This window comes from Geosmithia morbida, assembly GCF_012550715.1.
Source record: "Geosmithia morbida isolate 1262 chromosome Unknown scaffold_8, whole genome shotgun sequence".
Classification (NCBI taxonomy): Eukaryota; Fungi; Ascomycota; class Sordariomycetes; order Hypocreales; family Bionectriaceae; genus Geosmithia; species Geosmithia morbida.
This window is the reverse complement of record NW_023336195.1, coordinates 56,034-77,826: the sequence shown is the minus strand read 5'-3', so window position 1 is coordinate 77,826 and position 21,793 is coordinate 56,034. Positions and strand designations below refer to the sequence as shown.

Sequence of the window (21,793 nt, the reverse complement as noted above, 5' to 3'; positions counted from 1 at the left end):
ATTCATGAAAAGGCCTGTATTACAACGATTGTATAATACTTTTGTCTACTGATTAGTACTTAGAAGAGATGGAATGCTTACTGGTATTTACTGCTGCACGTCGGGATATACTTGACGAAAGAAAAACACAAGGTATACCATTGACGCAATAAAAACGCCCCTATTTCTGACAATCTAAGAGAGTAAAAAAGAATGAATCTTTTGATCAAACATAGCTGGATGGACCATTGACACCAAACAAGACAAAGCAATAACGATTCAAAAAAGAAAAAGGAAATCAAATAAAAAGATCAACCCTCCTCAGCATCCATGTTATCTCTCCTACCCCGATTAGCCCTAGCACGCATAGTGGCACCGCCATTCTTCCTGCCCTGACGCTCGGCCACCGAGCGCATCTCAATCTTGGCATGCCTCTGGGCCTCTTCGACGCGGGGACGGAAAGCCATGACCTCCTCCTTGACGGTAGGGTACTCCGGGAGCTTCTTGCCGAGGGCAGCCTCGATACGCTGATAGATCTCCAGGTCGTACTGGTTGGTAATAGTGATGGCAATACCCGATTTCCCGGCACGGGCGGTACGGCCGACGCGGTGGATGTACGTCTTTGAGTCTTGGGGAAGGTCGTGGTTGAGGACGACGTCGACCTTGGGGATGTCGAGACCACGGGCGGCGACGTCGGTGGCTACCATGATGTTGCGGGCGCCGGAGCGGAACTTGTTGAGGGCACCCAGACGGGCGGTCTGGTTCAGCTGGCCGTGCAGGGGGATGGCGCCGAAGCCGAGGGCACGCAGGAGGATAGCGACGCGCTGGGCCTCGAAGACGGTACGTGTGAAGATCATCATGGACTGGCCCGCAAACTCGTTGACCAGGTACACCAGGAAGGTGTCCTTGTGCATGTACGGGATGAAGAGGTAGTGCTGCAGCAGCGTCGACACGGTCTGGTACTTGCTCGAGCTGATGCTGACACGCACGGGGTCGCGCAGACTAGCGCGCTGCAGGCTCTCGACCTTGGAGCTCATAGTGGCTGAGAAGAGGTAGGTACGGCGCTCGCGCGGCACAAACTTGAGCAGCCTGTCAATGGAGGGTCCAAAGTCCATGTCCAGAAGACGGTCAGCCTCGTCCATGACCAGGTACTTGAGCGTGCGGAGCGAGAAGCCCTTGGTCTTCTCCAAGTGATCCACCAGACGGCCGGGCGTGGCTACGATGACGTGGGGCTTCTTGCTCAGCGCGATGGCCTGGGGCACCATGTCCAGACCTCCGACGATGACGGCGCAGCGCAGGGAGATGAGCGCGCCCAGCGCCTCGAATGCCTGGCCAATCTGCGTGGCCAGCTCGCGCGTGGGCGCCAGCACAAGTCCGAACAGCGGCTGGGGCTTGTCCAGCAGGGCCTGCAGCATGGGCAGCGCAAACGCAGCCGTCTTTCCGGATCCAGTCTCGGCCAGACCGATAATGTCGCGGCCCTCGAGGGCGACTGGTATTGACTTTTCTTGGATCGGCGTCGGGTGCTTGTAGTTGAGGGACTCGCAGGCTTCGCAGAGTGATTCTACAATTCCCTGCATGAGTGTCAGTGCCTGCACTACAGTGAGGGTGAAGGGAAATGCCAGTAACCCACCAGCTCAGCAAACGTCTTGGGCGGCGTCGTCGTCCCAGACGCCTCTCCGTTATTTGACGGGACATCAACGGTGGCCGACTCGTCATCCTCGCTCGACTCTCGGGCGGCGGCGGCTGCGGCGACGATGGGAGGCTCGACCCTCTCGACGGGAACATTGTCGCTCTTCTTTTGCTTGATCTTTGTCCGCTTATCTCTGTGCGCAGACTTTCTGTCCTTGGAGGCGTCCATTGTGACGGTTTCTGGAGCGGAAAAGGCAAGGAACGGATGAGTTGGACCGATGAAGACCAGTACGAGTAGATGAAGCTCGTCTGTAGAAATTTTTGGTGGGGTCCCCTTCTACTGATAAGTGTACCGTCGCTCCTTCCCCACATGTACCCAGTCTTGCCTTTTTTTTTTTCCCCAAGAAATTCCCTTCCATTTAACAGCTTATTAGACCTAATGTCTGAAAGAAATCACTAATTCTGGAGCTTATAATCCGTACGCTCTTAAGGGTCTCTATGTGAGGCCATATAGTAGTATTCAGGTTACATTACATTATAGGTAAAATAGGATATAATATATAATAGCCACAATATACTTGGAAAACACGGCGCGAGAGAAAAAGAAGACGGGCTAATGCACTTTTTGCTTATCGGGTGGGCTTATCGGCACAGTATCCACCGAAACTTTTTTCTTTCAGTCCCTCTAAGATACTCGATCCGTCTCATCTTTGAAAATACGATTTTCTTTTTTTCCCTCCTTTTTTCGCCCCTTCTGTTTCCCCCTTCTTCCCATATTCGATTTTCCAGTTGATTTCTGGAACACAAATAGAAGAATGGCCCGCAAACACACCAGAAAGAAGACGCATGTCGGCGCCAACAACCCCGATAACAATGGCGCGGGCCATTCCACGGCCCGCAACCCCAAGAGCATGGTGATTCGCATCGGCGCTGGCGAAGTCGGAACCAGCGTGAGCCAGCTAGCTACGGATGTGCGCAAGGTCATGGAGCCCGGCACGGCCAGTCGTCTTAAGGAGAGGAGGGGCAACAGGCTCAAGGACTACGTCGTCATGTGTGGACCTCTGGGTGTTACACACCTGTTGCTCTTCTCGCGATCCGACAGCGGAAATACCAACCTGCGTGTCGCATTGGCGCCCAGGGGACCGACCATGAACTTCCGGGTGGAAAAGTATTCGCTTTGCAGGGATGTCCAAAGGGCTCAGAGGCATCCTCTCGGTGGAGGCAAGGAGTTTCTCACGGCACCACTGGTATGGCACTCATCCACACGCCCACTCACTGCTTGCACCGCCCATGCCAAGCTAACTTTCTTCTTCTCCAGCTCGTCATGAACAACTTTAGCCGACCCGACTCGACTGCCACGTCCAAGATACCCAAGCATCTAGAATCCCTGGCCACGACCGTCTTCCAGTCGCTCTTTCCGCCCATTAACCCGCAAGCAACACCACTCAAGTCGATACGCCGAGTGCTCCTTCTAAACCGTGAGGAGTCCAAAGAGGACGACGGCTCCTTCATCCTCAATTTTCGACACTACGCCATCACGACGCGATCTACAGGTGTATCCAAGCAGCTGCGGCGTATCAGCGCAGCTGAAAAGTTCATGTCGACCAAGACAAGCCGCAAGAGCAAGCTACCCAACTTGGGAAAGCTTGAAGACATCGCCGACTACATGACGGGCGAGAACGGCGGATACATGACGGATGCGACGAGTGGCAGCGAGCTGGACACGGACGCCGAGGTCGAGGTCATGGACTCGGCGCCGCGCAAGGTCCAGTCCGCGCGGGCTCGTCAGGCCGCCGCCCGCGAGGTCGAAGACGCCGCAGATGGCGAAGAGGACAATGTCGAGCGACGTGCCGTCAAGCTCGTCGAGCTAGGCCCCCGGATGCGCCTGCGCCTGACAAAGGTGGAGGAGGGCATGTGCGGAGGCAAGGTCATGTGGCATGAGTACGTGAACAAGACAAAGGACGAAATCAAGGACCTCGAGAAGCGGTGGGAGAAGCGCAGGCAGGAGAAGGATGCCAGGAAGCGCGAGCAAAAGGCCAACGTTGAGCGCAAAAAGGCTGCCAAGGAGGCCCATAAGAAGGCTACTGGCGGCGGTGGCGGTGAAGAGGTCGATGATGAGGATGAGGACATGATCGACTATAGTGACATTGATAGTGAGGGACTCGCTGGCGATGCTGAGCATGGTGTCAATGAGGCGATGGAGGATGCGGGTGAGTGGGAAGAAGAGGAGAAAGAGATCGGGAGGAAATAGGCTGTATGATGCATTTATTCCTCATATTGTTCTCCCCCTTGTACAAACAAGAGAATACCGCCGTTCATTGAAATATAGGCTGTATTCTATTGCGAATCCATGTGCTTGCCATTGAATGTAATCTCGAAATCCTGTGTGTAGGTTATCTCGATTTCGCTGGTCTGTCCTGTCTCACGCCCTTTCCCTTACACCTCCCACGGTTTCCCTCTTTCATCTTCTTCACCGCCATCTACCAATAATCAACCCATATCCTGTTAAACATCATATCAACCCTCAACGGTCAGTGAAACCTCTGCATGCGAATCACACGTGCATATCTGCTATGAACCGCTCAATCCTAGCCGCGCGGCGGTCCCTTGGCTGGGGAGCTTCTCGGATCTGCTCTGGCGTCGGTGGCCGCGCATACTCGAATGGACCCCCCCGTCGATCATCCTCGTTCACTGGAGGATTTTTCTGGGGCACAACCGGCTGCGTGGCATCATTTGTCGCTCTGTACATTGCCGGGCTCGCACCGGGGAGGAAACTGGACGAGAATCGTCGCCAGCTGAGCGACCTACCTGTCGTCGCGGTGGATCCTGCTGTAGATATCTCGTCACCTGTGAAAGTGCTAGATCTTGAGGCTGCGAACAAGAAGATCCGGCAAAGCGTTCACGCATTCTCGTTCGAGTCTTCGAAGGATGGCACCACGGGACGTGTTGATGTGGCTCGCGTGTCGAGCAATAACCCCGTTGAGGACAACTGGGCGACCGCGCTGGGCAAGGGACCTGGGAAGGAGGACATGGTGTATGCTGGGGTCTACGATGGGCACGCGTGAGTCTGGCATCTCAAATGGCTCAGTGACTGCGGAACTGACGCATAGATAGAGGATGGGCCACGTCTACAGTGCTCAGTCAAGCTCTCATCCCTCACGTCTCGTCTGCACTCGCCAAGCTGGATGCCAAGGACGGGTCCGCCATCGACGACACCGTCAAGGCAGCCTTCAAGGAACTAGACGACAAAATCATGAACCACGCAAAGGCAGTGGTAGAGACGCACAATCCAGGTGACGCTGAAGCCCTGTCAGCCCTGGCCCCCGCCGTAGCTGGGTCATGCGCCCTGCTGTCAATGTACGACCCTAGCACATCCATTCTGCGTACCGCTGTGGCTGGCGACTCGCGCGCCGTTCTCGGGTCATGGTCATCGCGAACGGGTGCGTTTTCCGCCGAGGCTCTGAGCGTGGACCAAAACGGCTTCAATTCGCTGGAAGTGGCCCGCCTAAACGCCGCCCACCCAGGCGAGGAGGACATGTTAGACCCCCGCACGGGCCGACTTCTCGGTATGGCCATCACGCGGTCTTTTGGTGACCACAGATGGAAGTACCCGCTCGATTTCCTCCTCCACCTTGAGGATAACTTCTTCGACACTGGTCCGCGGCCTAGATACAAGACGCCGCCTTACATGACGGCAGAGCCCGAGGTTACTACGCGCCAGATATCGACCGATGACTTTGTCATCATGGCTACCGACGGACTGTGGGACCACATTTCCAACGAGGATGCCGTGTCGTGCGTCTCGCGCTGGCTGGCGGCCAAGAAGGCAGGTCAACCGGAGAGGGTGGAGAGCCAGGAAGGGTCGATGAAGATGATGGTGGCGCGTGAGGGGTTTGGAAGCTGGCGAGCTACGCCCGAGTACTTCGCCATCGAGGATATGGATAATGCCGCCGTATGCCTGATCAAGAATGCTTTTGGTGGGACGAGGAGGAATCTGTTTCGCGGAGTCATGACGGAGATGAGTCCCCGCAGTCGTTATGTGCGCGACGATGTTACGGTGCAGGTCATATTTTTCAAGGATCCCTATAGAGAATGATGATGACATTGGCTAATGTTGATTCTATGGACTCCTTCCCATAGAGTCCCATGGAGTGAGTGTCGGAGTGACAGAGAAGTAAAAAATCCGCCAATCGGGTAAAATGGCTTGCCCCCTGCTGAATTCATTGATCCGAAGGAAACCAGGCAGGGAGTGGCCCGAGTGGGAGCATCGCGAGCCAACCCCCCTCTCCCCTCCCCCTGGTGCCCTACAGGCTACAAGGCCCCTGGATTATAAAATATGAAACAAGAACATATCCTGCACTTCAATCCGTTTTCCCTCTTGTCTCCCCTGTTCTTCTATTGTTTCTTGTTTCTTGTTTCTCCAGCTGTCTTCTTGTTGTCGTCCATGATAACGATTTTAAACAAGGCTCACGAAAGCACCCTATCTATCATCTCTCATTGCCTGTGCGACCAGCGTGCTCGCAGCCGCCGCCAACATGACAACTCTCCTGGACCAATTGACAGACTCATGGATCAGAAGAGGCGTGGACTTCGGCTTTGGATACTCTGAGGCAACACTGTACACTGGCGTGGAGGCCTCGATCGGGCTGTCGTCCAACGCAAGTGTGGTATCATGGTACCAGAGCCAGATTGACGAAGGCGTGGTCAACGACGACGGCACCATCCGTGACTGGGAATACGACTTTTACTCCCTCGACGAGTATCGCATCGGCAACAACCTGCTATGGTGGTACGAGCGCACCGACGAAATCAAGTACAAGACTGCCGCCGATACGATTCGCTCCCAGCTGGACCGACACCCGCGTAACCCTTCGGGCGGCTTCTGGCATCGCGCCCCAGACTACCCGAACCAGATGTGGCTAGACGGAATCTTCATGGCCGACAGCTTCTACGCGAAATGGACAAGCGCATTCGAGCCCGATAACACGACGGCCTGGGACGACATTGCCCTGCAGTATGATCTCATCGAGGAGCACTGTCGCAACAGCACGTCCGAGTTGCTCGTGCACGGATACGACGATAGCAAGGAAGCCGTGTGGGCTGACCCCGTGACGGGAGCGTCGCCGCTGGTCTGGTCAAGGTCTGTGGGATGGTATTTCATCTCCCTAGCCGAGGCACTGGGGTACTTTCCCGAGGACAACGACGCGCATGCTCGTCTCTTGGGGTACTTTGTCACCCTGGCAGAGGGATTGAAGAAGGCGTACGAGAATGATGGAGGCTGGTGGCTCGTCATGAGTGAGCCTTATCCTGGTGAAGAGGGGAACTATATCGAGAGCAGTGCCCATGCCATGTTTACGTATGGCCTGTTCCGTGGGATTCGCCAGGGCCTAATTGATGAGGCTGATTATGGGAATGTCGCTGTTGAGGCATACGAGTACTTGACTGATAAATTCATCACGGCGAATGATGATGGCACGTTGAATTTCATCCAAACGGTCGAGGTCGGCTCTCTCAAGAGCAATGCTACATATGAGGTGAGTCATTCTATCCAAGAGGGATAAAGGCTGTAGGACGGAAGAGCTGACGTTCACAATCAAATAGTATTATACCAGCGTTCCGACGGTGGTGAATGATAATCGTGGAGGAGGGGCCTTATTTCTTGCTGTGTCAGAGTATCTGATGCGGGAGTGACCGAGACACGAATGGCCTTGATGAATAATACCGTTGGACAGGTTGTAATAAACTGTCCTTGTCCTCTCTTGGAAACCGCGGCGTTCCTGTAGTATGGTGATATATCGACGCAAAGGTCGTCGCGAAATGCGTTGTGGCAGGTTTCCTCATTGGAGATTTCGAGATTCATGTTAGTACTAAAACCCCACATGCTATCAAAGGCTTCGTGGCATCTGGCAGTAACGTGATTATTTTACTATCAGAAAGGGACTGTATGCCTTATAATGTCGGAGCCTAACTTCTACTACTAGTAGTTCAATGTTAGAATAAGTATATTGATATGTTGCTAATGAGTGGCGCTCCCGTGGTGGGGCAGTAGCGGCCCCGCCTCACAACTACACTAATAATACTAGGTTTTTCTTATACCACTATTTTTACTTTCCTCTTTCCTTTTCTTTGCTACGAAATAAACTTTCTTGGAGCTGCCCTTCCCAAACTGTCACAACTTCCCTTGATAGTGATAATGCGAGTAGCGCGTGTCGGGTCCTGGAAAATTATAACTCCGGGTTCCGGATATACAATATCTTGACCGCTCAAGCTTAGATGGTAGATAGTAACTGAGAATCGGCAAGTGCGATGCCGAGGTGGTTTCCCGCGCTCCTTCTCCGTAATATTACCCCAACATCTACTAGATGGCAGAGTTCAATTCATAGTGGAGAAACCGCTCCCCCCCCCCCTCCATGTCCCCGCCATCTTGGGTCCACCATCCACCATCTCATCCCACACTATTTCCGCTTCTTCTTCTTCTTCCCATCTGGCTTTGACGCTTTTGCATTGGTCTGGCCACTTACTTTTCTCTTTGCGGGGATGGTAGAAAGAGCGGGGAGAGATCTCCCACTACTTTCCCATGATTTACCGCCAATGGGTTGTATCCATGGTGGGGAACTGTGTCACCTCTGCCGAGAGGAGGTTAAGAAGAGGGAAACTGACCAAGAAAATATGTTACCCCCTCTTTCGTATCTTCTTGCGAAGCGGCTTGACTTGTCTTTGTTTCCCCAAGACCAACGTGGGGCAGGGTCCTGTCCTTTCAACGTAAGGGGCAACGGTCTCATATATATCCTGGAGAACAACCGGGCGAGTTTGCTTTTCCTGTTCCTCCCTCTTGTCCAACCATACATCCCTCTTGTCTGTCCTGCCTAGTGCATCCTTCTTAAATACCAATCGCCGTCTTTGCCGCCGTCATGGATCTAGCTAGCCCTCACGTTGTGTCGGTAAAGAATGACTTTTCCGAAATAGAGAATGATTCCGGAAAAATCCCTGGTAAGGACGAGTCGATCGACAATCTCGCCAATGGCTCTACACGACCGTCGTTTGCTCACTTGGATGAGAAAAAGATACTTCGCAAGGTACGATGCTGTTCTGGTATTTGAGCGCACAATTGAGCAAAATGAGGTGGTAAATACTAGATACTAAACACTAACATGGACATGCTCAGATGGATATTCGGGTCATTCCCGTCCTCGCCCTCCTTTACCTCTTGTCGTTTCTCGATCGTAAGGTTCGCCCATTTCGCTTCCACGTATTATTGGCATCATACGACGAAACTAAAAAATGGTAAAAAGGTGGAAATATAGGAAATGCCAAGATCGAAGGCCTCCAAGAAGACCTCAACATGTCCGACGACCAGTACAACTGGTGTCTCACCGTCTTCTTCTTCACCTACGCTGCCTTCGAAGTCCCCAGCAACCTTGTCCTCAAGAAGCTGCGTCCCAGTCGTTGGCTCCCATCCATCATGGTGGCCTGGGGAATCGTCATGACTCTCATGGGAATCGTCCAGAGCTATCATGGACTTCTCATTGCTCGCATCTTCCTCGGTGTCACCGAGGCCGGCCTCTTTCCTGGAGTTGCTGTACGTATCGTACCACCACTCTCCTTGCCCCCCTCCTGTAATGCTGACCGACCGAGCAACGCTTAGTACTACCTGACTATGTGGTACTGTCGCAGTGAGATCCAGTTTCGACAAGCCCTCTTCTTCTCGGCTGCATCCATTGCCGGGGCATTTAGTGGGCTGCTTGCATTTGCCATTGCCAAGATGGATGGGATCGCCGGTCTTGAGGGCTGGCGCTGGATCTTCATCCTCGAGGGGATAGCCACAGTCATCGTCGCCCTCTTTGCCTTTTTCGCCCTCTACGATTTCCCCGAGACAGCTAGTTTCCTGACCCGGGAGGAAAGGGAGTTTGTCATTCACCGCCTCAAATATCAGGGATCCAGGAGTGGAAAGAATGACGACAATGATGTTCCCGTTGTCGAGGTCGCCGAGGCCGATGAGTTCAAGTGGGAATATGTGCGACAGGCCTTTTGCGATGGGCAGATTTACATCAACATCCTCGTTTACTGGGGTGTAAGTTGACATGATGGCCATCTAACTCCTCTTCCACTAACACAGCTCCAGATCGTCTGCCCGCTCTACGGTGTCAGCCTCTTTCTACCCACCATCATCAAGGGTCTTGGATACCATTCCAGCACGGCCCAGCTCCTCACCATTCCCATTTACATTGTTGCCGCCATAACGGCCATCTTCTTTTCTTGGCTCTCGGATCGTGTGGGCATAAGGAGTCCGTTCATCATTGTCGCCCATGTCGTTATGCTCCTGGGATACGCAATGTCCGTCCCTTCTTTCTTGACCTGTCCCCTCTCCTACAGTCAACGCTGATATGGTTCAGGTGCATTGGCTCTTCGAATCCTCGCGTCGTCTACGGCGGGATCTTTGTTGCCACCCTCGGTATCTATCCCGCCTTTCCCGGTGTCATCTCGTGGATGTCCAACAACCTGTCTGGAAGCTATAAGCGGAGTGCTGGCATGGCCCTCCAGATTGGTGTTGGTAATCTTGCTGGCGTACGTTTCCTTCCTAATCCCCCCCCCCCTGGTTCTTCTGACTGACTCCATCGCAGGCCATGGCAGCCAACTTTTACCGTGGGTCAAATGCCCCGCGGTACTTTCTCGGTCATGGCCTCGAGCTTGGCTTCGTCATGGTCGGTCTCCTGGCGGCCGTTGTCCTGGTCTCGTGGTACATGCGAACAAACAAGAGCCGCGCGCGCAGGCTGGCCAACGGCGAGGCACTGAACTACACATCGCAGGAGCTTGCCTCGCAGGGAGATCGCGCCATTACATTCCGATACGTGTACTAGAGGCCAGGCAATCTACTGTATGGAGGCAATAAAGAGTATATACAATCCACTGCAGGGACAGGGATGAAGTCGAACATATACTTGAAGAATTAAATAAAGGTCGGGGGGTATCATTTCGAAGCAGAAAAAAGAAAGGTGAACAATCCCGTCACACCGAACAGTCCTAACATCACCAAGGCCAAAATGCCGCTGCCAGAAAAGCAACTCCCAAGGCCAGATTTTGCGGCCGCACCGCAACACCCATGTCATCATCGTCGCTTGTGCCTGTGTCATCAACGTCACCTGTACCTGGTGTAACCACCACCTGGCTGGACGCGGCCTTGACCTTTTCACCGGTTGGGTAGCGAATATTGTAGACGGGCGTCTTGTCGTCGAGGGGCGACTGATCACCCATTGTATGCGGGCACGTAGCCTGGTTGGCAGTCGGCCAGTCGAGATCGCACTCCTCATCGAGGCCATACGAGCATATGGCGTCGGCAATGTTATAAAGCACGTAATTCTTTGCGACATAGCTGTCCGGGTCATTGTCGAGACAGTTGGCGAGGAAGTTCATGCTGTTGGCGGCGCTGAGGGGCACCTTGTGACCGCTGGTGTGTATCAGGCTGGCGCATTCGGATGCGTCGAGGTCCTTGGTGGTCATCTCGACGGTGCCGCCAGCTGTGGGATCCTCGGTGGCCGACTTGCCCGTCACCAGGTAATTCCACGCGTCGTAGCTCATGTCGTGGGCGCCCTGGGACTGGTCGATGCGGAGCAGCTTGACCTTGCGACCGGATTCCGAGTGCGTGACCTCGACGCAGATGGAGTCACAGGATATGCTAGACGGCCAGTATGCCACCCGGTCCGTATCGATCTTGCACCCCAGCACGCCGATTGAGGACGAGTAGCTGTCGTGGGGGGTCGCCCAGATTGTCTTGGACGTGTCTCTGGTGGCGGCCGCCGGTGCTGGTGCCGGTGTGGCTGTCGCCCCTTGCGCTAACAATGCCGACAGTGGCAGCCATCGTGATAGGGCGCGTTGACTCATTCTTGTCATCTCTTCTTCTGACGGTCGAGTAGCGGTCGTTGTACAAGTCACATTGCCCTTCTCCCTCTCCTAGAGACGCAGACACAACGACAAGAAAGATGATGAGAATTGGGGAGGCAAAATTGGAAATTGGACAAGGGGGAAAGAGACGCGGTCGCGACTTCCATTTTCGGACAGTATTTAATAAAGGACGCTTCATTTCGGGGCTAGCGTTTCAATACAGAGGGTGACAAATATCGGTGCACTATGCTGGCACCTTTTGGTGTTGAAGTGTTTGGGGTATCTTGTCACCCTATCTGCGATATTGCACACCGACCGAGATATAGGCGTGCGTATGCGTTGGAAAAACACCTTGAGAATCGCCTGAGTCAACAATGACTGCGCGCTGATACGATATTCGCGGTTGGTACCCAGTCATAAGTGCGTTCATTTTCACGTCAGCTGCTGTTGTACTTTTTGCGCCATAGAGCATTGCAGTTGATGCGCACGATGATTTCAATCTTCCCGGAACCCTGGCGCAGGGGGATAGCACAAGAAGAAGAAGAAGAAGAAGAAGAAGAAAATGACATGGTTCTTGGGGATGAGTTGGCTCAGATGAAGAGTAAGGCAGGCTCTTAGGAGAATCCAGTAAGCGCATATACTACATATTATTATTCAGCAAAAACGCAGAATTCACTTCTCTTTCCTCAAAGAGACAGACTCTCTGGATTGTGGGCAGAGAAACATCCGGGTAGCAAAAAACGGGTCAGCCGGAAAAAGAAAAAAGACCGGGATAGGCGGAGCCGGTTGCAGAGAGTGTCTGCAGAGTGGCGGATCTGTAGGCTCGCCTGGACCATCAGCACTACTAATCTGTAATCTGTACAGAAGGGGCGAGATTCTCAGGATTCATACGGCGCAGATGTCAATTCACCTCCAGATGGCAGACTATCTATCGCCTCAAGTAGAGCAAGGACGTTTTAGAGCGTGTACATCTCAAGAAACGAAACTGCAAGCTAGAAAAAGAGAGCGGCGGGGAATGAAGAGAAAAAGAAAAGGGTGAGAGCAAGATCCGGGAGGCTCGTGTTTCTCAATCCCTCAGCCAAGTCGCCGCCGGCCAGCTATTAGACGATCACTAGCATAACGAGAAAACCCGGCCGGACAACTCCAATACCTTGGTGATGGGGGGGATGGCCCAGGCGTCCATCGCTACGACACGCGGCCGGGGTGTGCCCTAGGCTTGTACAGATTAATCTGTACATCGGTGAAAGCTACTGCGCAGATTGGCAAGACAATATGGGTCGAGTTGTTGGTGTCAACAAACGACAACATGCCTTGTACTGATCCCCATAAATCTGTCTTCGCAGAGGATATGAGAGTAGAAGGGGGATCCGTCGGATTGGCTCGCCGTAAACAGGGGTCTCTCGTGGTCGTGTTTCTCGGTTGGAAGACCCTAGGTCCAGGCCTCTTTTCCTTCTCGCGTGGAGGATGAGACTACGCTCTTCCCCTCTATGCAGTAATGATAATTATCCATACTGATGTGGTCAATCGCTGATATACGAGTAGTCACCTCAATGAGGCGGAAAGGAAAAAGAAGGCAAAGGAAGAAATAACGCGGCATTGGCATGTAGAAAATAAGTCATTGGACAGGGCCAGGATGGCTTATGCTTATTTTTTGGCATAAATCCAACAACGTCTTTGGCTATTCAGAGTACGAGTAATGATACGTCTCCTTCTCTCTTTCCGGCCGGGGACGGACACCTGTCTGTCCTCATTCTCCTCCCCCCTACACACCATCAGCACCGACACAGCCACCACTTACATGTCTCAGGTTATCTGGTTGACCTCCCCTCCAAGACATTGCGTCCTTCTGCCATGGATCCGGAAACAATTTACGGCCGTAGCCTAGGGAAGGACAAGAGAGGGGGAAATTGTGGATATTCTCTTGCCAAGTTGTCAAAAAAAAAAAAAGATCTCATCTGCTTTCTCACTCGGTTTGCCGTATGTGGAAGGCCGGTCAAGCCTCGAGCCACTCTTGGCACCTGACTCTGGCCAAGCTCTCATCCACTTATACCGGCATACTTCTTGAAAGCATATGCCATTGCCGCTGTCGTCAGCGATCAATTGGTGGGTTCTCGAAGCAATCAAGACCCTCGTTTGTATGCGTGGCTTAGCATGATGGAACCCATAATCATCTTTCTTCATCATAGGCGAACCTAATGTAAGTGGCAGAGGACATTTTCCTGGTGGTGTACAGAGCATTTTGAGCTCGTCATATATTTTCACGGCTTGTCTTGATGAAGCCGTAGTCCTGACCTCCGGGACCCGTCCGGGATACAGGAGGGGAGGGGGGGATGTATCCTATGACGCCTGCCTAGAATCCTGGTGCTTCCGTAGTCTCACAGCTTATTGTGATGATACTATCTTGGCCGTGTTTCTGTCTCTCTCACCCTGGTTGCGGCCAACATCGGTTTCTCGGCTGATGTCCTCCTCCTCCTCCTCCTCTCCACACATGTCCTATACGTACATCACCACTGCTAATAGGGCACGACACTACATTCTCCAAGGCTGGTGAGAAGATAGTGCAGTTGAGTATCTTTGCATCCGATACTTTATTAGCACGCCCCATGTCTTTGCCTCTTCATTGTTCTTCTCAAGATCTATATAATCCCGACTTTGCCTCTTTTCCTCCACAGACTTGTCGTTGTCCGTCGCATATGTCGAGTGCTACTTTTTCTCTCTATCCCTCTTCCCTCGTCACCGAACATCATACAACCTGATCAGATCCACAGTCATGGCAGAGAAAGAACAACCCGGCAGTCCCCTGATGGCTGAGTCCCATCCCGACTCGTCATCGGGAACCAGTCATGTTCCCGAAGTCACATACACCGAGAAGCGGACGAGAAAGGCCAGCGTCATCCCTGCAGAGCCCATCCCTCCGCCTACCGGCATCCTGGGCTTCTTCTCCCGCCTCGGAAATCTGCCCGAATGGTCCGTCCGGGGGAAGCGCCTGTCAGGCACGGCCCTCAACTGGTCCATCGGCTGCATCGCTTCATGTGGCTTTCTCATGTTCGGCTACGACCAGGGCGTGCTGAGTGCCCTGCTCACACTCGATAGCTTCCAAAAGTCCATCCCGCTCATGACGCCCCTCACAAAGGCGAACCCCCTCTGCTGGCTCGACGATGCGCACACGGTGCGCAACATGGACATGTGTACTGGCGATCCCAACACGCAGGCTGCTGCGGTGGCCATCTACCAGATCGGATGCTTCCTTGGTGCCGTCGTTATCTTGTACTACGGAGAAGCGTTCGGACGCAAGTCTTCCACCTTTTGGGGCAGTCTCATCATGATTATCGGCACGATCATGCAGGCCAGCGCCTTCGAGTATGGTCTCTTTACTGCCGGTCGCATCGTTGGCGGTGTCGGCAACGGCATGGTCACATCCAGTCAGTCCCTGTCTTCAAACCCGTATATCTTTTTCTTTGGTATCGAAAAAGAAAAAAGTACTCTGACAGAGAAACAGCTATTCCAACCTGGCAGTCTGAGTGCGCTCGCCCTCACCAGCGTGGCTTCCTGATCACCCTCTCGGGTGCCCTCATCTCGGGTGGTATCATGATCGCCTACTGGATCGACTACGGCTTCTACTTCCTCGAGGGCGATGTGCGTTGGCGCTTCCCCATTGCCTTCCAGTCCTTCTTCACCGTCATCGTCATGTGGGGTCTGCTGTACCTTCCCGAGTCCCCCCGCTGGCTGGCCATGAGGGGCCGCATGGAAGATGCTCGGGAGGTCACATCCCGCCTTCTAGGAAAGGAGATCGATGATCCCCAGGTGAACGCCGAGATCCAGACCATCACCGACGCCCTCGAGCTTCAGAGCCGTGACGGCACTTTCAGGTACAGGGAGCTCCTCACCAACGGTCCCTCGCAGAACCTACGTCGTACCATTCTCGGCATCGCTGCCCAGTTCTTCCAGCAGATCTGCGGTATCAACCTCATTACTTACTACGCCACGTTCGTGTTTGAGAACTCGCTGGGTTTCGGACCCGAGATGTCGCGACTCCTGGCCTCGCTCAACGGTACAGAGTACTTCCTCGCCTCGCTCGTTGCCTTGCCCCTCATTGAGAGGTTTGGCCGTCGCCCTCTGATGCTCTTTGGTGCCTTTGGCATGATGGCCTCCATGGCCATCCTGGCCGGCTCGGCTTCGACCGGCGTCGTCAACGAGCAGGGTGCACCCGTGCTGAGTACCCTTTACGGTGTCGTGTGCACCGTATTCCTCTTTGGATTCAACACCTTCTTTGCCATCGGTATGTCTCTCTCCTTCCTATGCACGTTGATCATCGGCGAAACTGGCGGCTAAGACTTACCTCAGGCTGGCTCGGGATGACGTGGCTCTACCCTGCCGAAATCACCAACCTTCGCATCCGCATCCAGGCCAACGCCCTGTCGACGTGTTCCAACTGGCTGTCAAACTTCCTCATCGTCATGATCACACCACCCGCCTTCTCCAACCTCGGATACCGGACATACATCATGTTTGCAGTCTTCAACGCGGCTATCCTACCCTGTGTGTGGCTCTATTTCCCCGAGCCCAAGGGTCGCAGCCTCGAGGAGCTAGACATCATCTTTGCCAGTGCCGATGCTCTCAAGATCAGTCCTGTCAAGAGGGCAAGGGAGATGGAGCATATTGAAGGTTCTGCTCTCGAGGCTGAGATTGACAAGTACTTTGGTCAGGGGGCTGAGGCCGGGCGTGCTTAGGATTACAGGAAATTGAACGGAAGAACATGTTTTCTCCATGAGCATTTTCAATAGAATAGAGCTATGCATTGCATATCGGTACGAATAGCACTTACGAGTAATACTGCTATGAAATTGTTTGACTCGGTGATACAGACGTGCGGTTGATACACGTAGAATTGATAGAAATTGACAATCAAAGAACAGCAACAACAGGCGATAACCACGCCCAGAAGGATGATAACCCTCCTCAACCTTTACAACTCTACCTACCTACTCCAATACGAGCACACCATCAATCCTTGTCAAGTTCGGATACAGACGGGACCTGTGGACTTTCCGGGCCGCTTGCATCATTCGGCAAGGTAAATGAGTTGTGAATCAATAGTGGGGCTCTAGCATCTCGACGTAATAAATGGAACAAAGGTGCCTCTTGGTCGGTGACAGCTTTCAGCCAAGAGGAATACGGTCAATTGTATACAATTGAATATAGAAAAGTGAATTATAGACTTTTCCGACTGAATGCGACGTTAGACGAGCTTATATTAATATCATTGTGTGAACCCAGACAATTAGCTGGAGTACATATATGTATGGGAAACATGGGGACCAGATAAAGGGAAGGCGCAACCCACTTCATCCCTGCGGTCCGCTCCTCCCTCCGCACTTCCAACCTTTCCCTCTCCCTCCTCTCACCAAACTTGGATGACTTGTTTCTTTTTCTTGTCCCCGTCATCATCGTCGCCATCATCATCATCATCATCATCATTGGTATCGTTATAGCTGTCATGGCCTCTCGACGACTCGAGGCGGCGGCATTGCTGCTGCTGTCGGTCGCGTCATCCGTCGTCGCATCCGCTGCCCCGGTCAAGCCCCGGCTCGCTCCAACCATTGGCGGTGGTGATCGTCTGCTCTCTTTCAACGAGACGACACCCCGTCCGTCGTTTTCACCCAAGTCGGTCAGCGTGTCCTGGTCTTCTGCCGGCGTTGATGGCCAGTTCATTCGTACCGATTCCGATGGCGCCTTGGTGCTCGAGGACATCGTCACGGGCGACTCGGAGACGTTTGTCCCCGCCGACCAGCTGCCCAAGGGTCTGCGGGAGTACTGGATCAGCACCGACTCCAAGCACGTCCTTGCCTCGGCCAACGCCACGAGCCAGTACCGGCACTCATATCTGGCTGACTACTACGTTCTCAATGTCGAGTCGGGCGAATCGAAGCCCCTCGTCGACGACCAGGCTGGCGACATCCAGTATGCCGAGATGGCTCCCTCGGGTGGTGCCATCGCCTTTGTCAGGGGCAATAACCTCTTTCTGCTGGATCGCGACTCTGGAAACGTCACCCAGGTCACACATGACGGTGGTCCCGACATGTTCCACGGCGTGCCCGACTGGGTCTACGAGGAGGAGGTCTTCGGCGCCCGCTCTACTCTCTGGTTCTCCCCAGACGCCCACTTTGTCGCTTTCCTCAGCTTCAACGAGACGGGAGTGGGTACCTTCACCATTCCCTACTACATGGACAACAAGAAGACTGCCCCCGTCTACCCGCACGAGCTTGACCTGCGTTACCCCAAGGTCGGCTCCACGAACCCCACCGTCCACCTGAGCGTCGTCGACGTGGCCACCGGTGGAGCCCAGGAAGTGCCTGTTGACGTGTTCCCCTCAGACGAACTCATCATTGGTGAGGTCGCTTGGGTCACCAACACCAGCGAGTCCTTCATCTACCGCGCCTACAACCGCGTTCAGGACCACGATGCCCACGTCGTTGTTGACCCCGCCACCCTCGACTCCAAGACTGTCCGCCAGCGCGACGGGTCCGATGGCTGGCTTGAGCAGACGCTCTCCATCAGCTATGTCGGCTCTCTGGGCGGAAACAAGAGTGACGAGGACACATACTACGTTGACCTGTCAGATGAGTCGGGCTGGATGCACATCTACCTATTTCCCGTCCAGGGCGACAAGGACCCCATTCAGCTCACCGAGGGCGAGTGGGAGGTGAGCTCTATCCTCAGCATCGACAAGGCCCGTAGCCTCATATACTACTCTGCATCAACGCACCACACCACCGAGCGCCATATCTACAAGGTCTCGTGGCTCTCGGGCGAAGTTACGCCTCTTGTTGATGACACCATCTCTGCCTACTGGTCGGCATCTTTCTCGTCCGAGTCGGGCTTCTACATTCTCAGCTACTCTGGTCCTGATGTGCCGTACCAGGAGGTCTACTCGACCACCGGCACCTCATCTGAGCCCCTACGTACCCTCGAAGACAATGCCGATTTCGTCGCTACCGTAGCCGACTACAAGCTGCCCAAGGTCAGCTTCTTTGATCTCGAGCATCCGGACGGATATTCTCTCAGCGTTAAACAGTCTCTACCGCCAGACTTTGATCCGTCCAAGAAGTACCCGATCCTATTCACGCCATACGGAGGGCCCAACTCGCAGCAGGTACTCAAGTCGTGGTCGTCGCTCGGCTGGGCTGCCTACATCGCATCGGAACCCGAGCTGCAGTACATCACCTACACGGTAGACAACCGCGGGACGGGACACCGCGGACGCGCCTACCGCTCCGCCGTGACGGGCCACCTCGGCAAGCTGGAGCCCCTGGACCAAGTCTGGGCAGCCCAGCAGCTAATCAAGAAGCATCGCTTCATCGACCCTCACCGCGTCGGCATGTGGGGATGGTCGTTTGGTGGCTACCTGACAGCTAAGACGGTAGAGCTCGACTCTGGTGTCTTTACGCTTGGTCTCATCACTGCCCCCGTCACCGACTGGCGCTTCTACGACTCGGTATACACTGAACGTTACATGAAAAAGTTGCAGGATAATGAGCAGGGTTACCGCGACACGGCCGTCCACAACGCAACGGGTTTCAAGAACATTGATGGCGGCTTCTCGCTGCTCCACGGCACGGGAGACGACAATGTCCACTACCAGCACGCCGCGGCCCTAGTTGACTTCCTCTTGGGCGAGGGTGTAACCCCGTCCAAGATGCGCATGTTTGCCTTTACCGACAGCACGCACTCGATCAGCTATAATGGCGACTCTCTGTATCTGTACAAGTACCTCACGCAACGACTGTACGACGAGGTGAAGCGTAAGGTTGGTGGCGAGGTGCTTGTTCATCAGTGGAGTAAGCGAGTAGAAGAGGAGGAAGACGCAGAGTAATCTATTTACGTTATGCCTTTGCTAGTAGTAGTATATTGATGGTTTTATAAATTGCATCATGACAAAACATGGAATAAACGATACAAGTTGTGTATGACTTTCAGGAAATGTATTTTAGGCAGCACAGGGCAGGGTAGGGTAGACAAAACAAACACCAACTAAGCCTCCTCCAACACTCTTGTCCAGTCAAACTTGCGCCATTCCTTCTTCCAAGCCTGCACACGTCCAGAGTCTCTATCCCCCCTAGACCACCTGCCCTGCTTCTTGACAATGTGAGGGTCAGCGCCGACGATGCCGCCGACGACCTCACGGGCGAACAAGTCCCCCTTGGGCCAGCGGTTCCCATCCTCGACGATGTGACCCAGTCCACCGTCAAGGGAGAACCAAGCGTGAAAGTAGGGCATTTCCTTGGGCATTGAGCGGCGGAAAGCAGCACGACCCATGCCGTCAGCCGCAGCCTTTGCCGTGTCGATGACGGGACGGTGCTGGGACCACTCGGCGTCGGAGGAAAGGAAGGCCTCGCGGAAGTGAGCGGGCGCCATGGCGCCTTCGTCGTAGGGGACGGGGACGGCCACCATGGCGGCGTGGCGGTGGTGACCCGGGTTGGCGGCGTTCTCGTAGAAGACGACGTCGCGTCCCTGGGCGTGGTACATCCTCGTCAGGCTCTTCATGAAGTTTCGCAGCTCCTCCCACTCGTCGTCGTCGCACTCGATGAGATTGGCGCGGTGGGTAGACGGGACGATCACGGCGCCGCCGGGGCTGACCTCGGGCTCGGTTGGAAGGGTTAGGAACGTCCGCGTGGCGAGGGAGACGACGGGGGCGACGGGCTGGCGGCCCGTGGAGTCGTCGTGGCACAGAGGGCATCGGTCCAGCGCCCGGTTGAGCTTCTGGTACTCGCTCACGGCCATGTTTTTTAGGTTGGCCTCGCTCTTGTGCACGCGGCGTGCCAGTTTGGCCGCGTTGTCGTCCATGTAGTCCAGGTCGTCGGTGTACTTGGCGTCGCGGGCAATGCGCTCGGCCTGCCGCATGCCCTCACCCGACCCCTTGGTGCGTCGCTCCTCGCGCACCATATCGTCAATGGTCATGTCGTCATTCTCAACCACATTACCACGCTCACGCCCGCGCCGCGTCTCCACCACCTTGACTTCGCCTCGCGTCCCGGCTAGCTGGCGGCTCTCCATGGCGCCGATGACGGCAGTCCCCGGTTCCGATGCTGTGACTGCGGGGGAGAAGTTGGCTGCCGCGCGGTTGTATTCCTCCTCGAGTTGCGATGCGTTGGGCGCCCTGCGCATTTTAGCCTTCATCATCTGTGCACGCAGCCGGTTCAGGGCGGTCTGATCCATTGCCGCGGGCTGCTTGAGTGTCACCGTTCCCTGCGTCGGCGGCTCTGCTGCTGGCTGTGGCTCAACCTTGCGCACGGCCCGCACGCGCTCCTGGTACAGCTCGCCCGTCGGCTTCTCCTTGTTGTCGTAGTGTGCCCCGTACACCCTCCGTCTCTCCATCTCTTCTTTCTCTTCGCGCGCGTCGTCAAAGTCCTTAAGGTTGCCGAACCGCTCTAGCGCCACGTCCTCGACTGTTCGGCCTGACTCGTCGGCTTCGCGGAACACGGTGCGCAGCTTGGTCATGCGCCAGGAGGATCCGGCGTCGCCGAATGTGTACTCCACCGTGCGCTGATTGACCGATGGTGCAGCGTCTGTTAGTTGTCCGGCTGCCCCAGAGTCGACGCCCCGGTTGAGCTCGCGATCGTGAATCACGCGCTGCGGCCGCGGCGGCGACCTGGGCGGTGTCTTGGGCCGCGCTCGGTGAATGTAGTCCACTTCCAGTGCTGACGGGGCCGTCATCCACGAGTCACGCTCCAGGATGGCAGTCTTCTCTCCTGTGGAGGGCTTCTCGTCGTCCGGAACTGGCAACTCCTCTTTTGGATCGCGTGACCGATCGTGACTTCGCTTCTTATTGTCGCGACGGTGCCGTCTCGACTTGTCTTCACCATCGTCATCATTGTCGTCCTGCCGCGATCGTTTATGCATCCGTCCATCATGATGCTCATCATCCCTATGACGCCGTCTATGGCGTCGCTCATCATCCTTGTCGTCTCTGTGCTCGCGGTGGTGTCGGTGGTGGTGATGGCCATCGGCGTGCTTGTCATCGTCGCGGCGGTGGTGTCCATGTCTGTGCTTGTGCTCGCGATGGCCCTCGTCCTTGGACCGTTGGGCCTTTGCGGCCGCTAGCGACTTTTCAAACTCGTCGAGGCCGTCCATTTTTTTCGTTGATGATGGTGTTGTGGAGAGAAGAATTATTACGTCAGGTCAGAGCTCTCTGGAAGGGGCTAAAAAAATATTTGAAAATAAAGTAAACAAACACCAAGTCAATGTCGATTCTCCACACTAATCCTGTTGGACCTTGTCACTACGAAACACCAGACCACTCTGATTT

General features: G+C 54.5%; 8 protein-coding genes across 8 annotated transcripts; 5 read left to right on the top strand and 3 right to left on the bottom strand.

Annotated features, from left to right (window-relative positions):
• Window positions 1-290: 290 nt before the first annotated feature.
• GMORB2_7260 (ATP-dependent RNA helicase DDX47/RRP3) lies at window positions 291-1,837 on the bottom strand (the record flags this gene model as incomplete). The annotated part of the gene is made up of 2 exons (XM_035469225.1): window positions 291-1,568; window positions 1,610-1,837. The coding sequence occupies 2 exons, from the start codon at window positions 1,835-1,837 to the stop codon at window positions 291-293; spliced, it is 1,506 nt and encodes a 501-aa protein (XP_035320920.1).
• A 586-nt stretch (window positions 1,838-2,423) lies between these two features.
• Window positions 2,424-3,859, top strand: GMORB2_7259 (ribosome biogenesis protein SSF1/2; the record flags this gene model as incomplete). The annotated part of the gene is made up of 2 exons (XM_035469224.1): window positions 2,424-2,855; window positions 2,927-3,859. The coding sequence occupies 2 exons, from the start codon at window positions 2,424-2,426 to the stop codon at window positions 3,857-3,859; spliced, it is 1,365 nt and encodes a 454-aa protein (XP_035320919.1).
• Window positions 3,860-4,181: 322 nt separating this feature from the next.
• GMORB2_7258 (uncharacterized protein) lies at window positions 4,182-7,169 on the top strand (the record flags this gene model as incomplete). The annotated part of the gene is made up of 4 exons (XM_035469223.1): window positions 4,182-4,669; window positions 4,723-5,671; window positions 5,749-5,759; window positions 6,074-7,169. The coding sequence occupies 4 exons, from the start codon at window positions 4,182-4,184 to the stop codon at window positions 7,167-7,169; spliced, it is 2,544 nt and encodes an 847-aa protein (XP_035320918.1).
• Window positions 7,170-8,519: 1,350 nt separating this feature from the next.
• On the top strand, window positions 8,520-10,466 carry GMORB2_7257 (Major Facilitator Superfamily; the record flags this gene model as incomplete). Its single annotated transcript, XM_035469222.1, has 7 exons — window positions 8,520-8,684; window positions 8,774-8,831; window positions 8,901-9,187; window positions 9,254-9,679; window positions 9,731-9,942; window positions 10,002-10,173; window positions 10,230-10,466. 7 exons carry the CDS (start codon window positions 8,520-8,522, stop codon window positions 10,464-10,466), a joined length of 1,557 nt encoding a protein of 518 aa, XP_035320917.1.
• Window positions 10,467-10,635: 169 nt separating this feature from the next.
• GMORB2_7256 (uncharacterized protein) lies at window positions 10,636-11,487 on the bottom strand (the record flags this gene model as incomplete). The annotated part of the gene is made up of 1 exon (XM_035469221.1): window positions 10,636-11,487. One exon carries the CDS (start codon window positions 11,485-11,487, stop codon window positions 10,636-10,638), a length of 852 nt encoding a protein of 283 aa, XP_035320916.1.
• Window positions 11,488-14,257: 2,770 nt separating this feature from the next.
• On the top strand, window positions 14,258-16,217 carry GMORB2_7255 (Sugar (and other) transporter; the record flags this gene model as incomplete). Its single annotated transcript, XM_035469220.1, has 3 exons — window positions 14,258-14,909; window positions 14,987-15,766; window positions 15,832-16,217. The coding sequence occupies 3 exons, from the start codon at window positions 14,258-14,260 to the stop codon at window positions 16,215-16,217; spliced, it is 1,818 nt and encodes a 605-aa protein (XP_035320915.1).
• Window positions 16,218-16,611: 394 nt separating this feature from the next.
• Window positions 16,612-19,360, top strand: GMORB2_7254 (dipeptidyl-peptidase 4; the record flags this gene model as incomplete). Its single annotated transcript, XM_035469219.1, has 2 exons — window positions 16,612-16,632; window positions 17,069-19,360. 2 exons carry the CDS (start codon window positions 16,612-16,614, stop codon window positions 19,358-19,360), a joined length of 2,313 nt encoding a protein of 770 aa, XP_035320914.1.
• Window positions 19,361-19,518: 158 nt separating this feature from the next.
• GMORB2_7253 (to cell cycle control protein Cwf19) lies at window positions 19,519-21,618 on the bottom strand (the record flags this gene model as incomplete). Its single annotated transcript, XM_035469218.1, has 1 exon — window positions 19,519-21,618. The coding sequence occupies one exon, from the start codon at window positions 21,616-21,618 to the stop codon at window positions 19,519-19,521; it is 2,100 nt and encodes a 699-aa protein (XP_035320913.1).
• Between the last annotated feature and the right edge of the window lie 175 nt (window positions 21,619-21,793).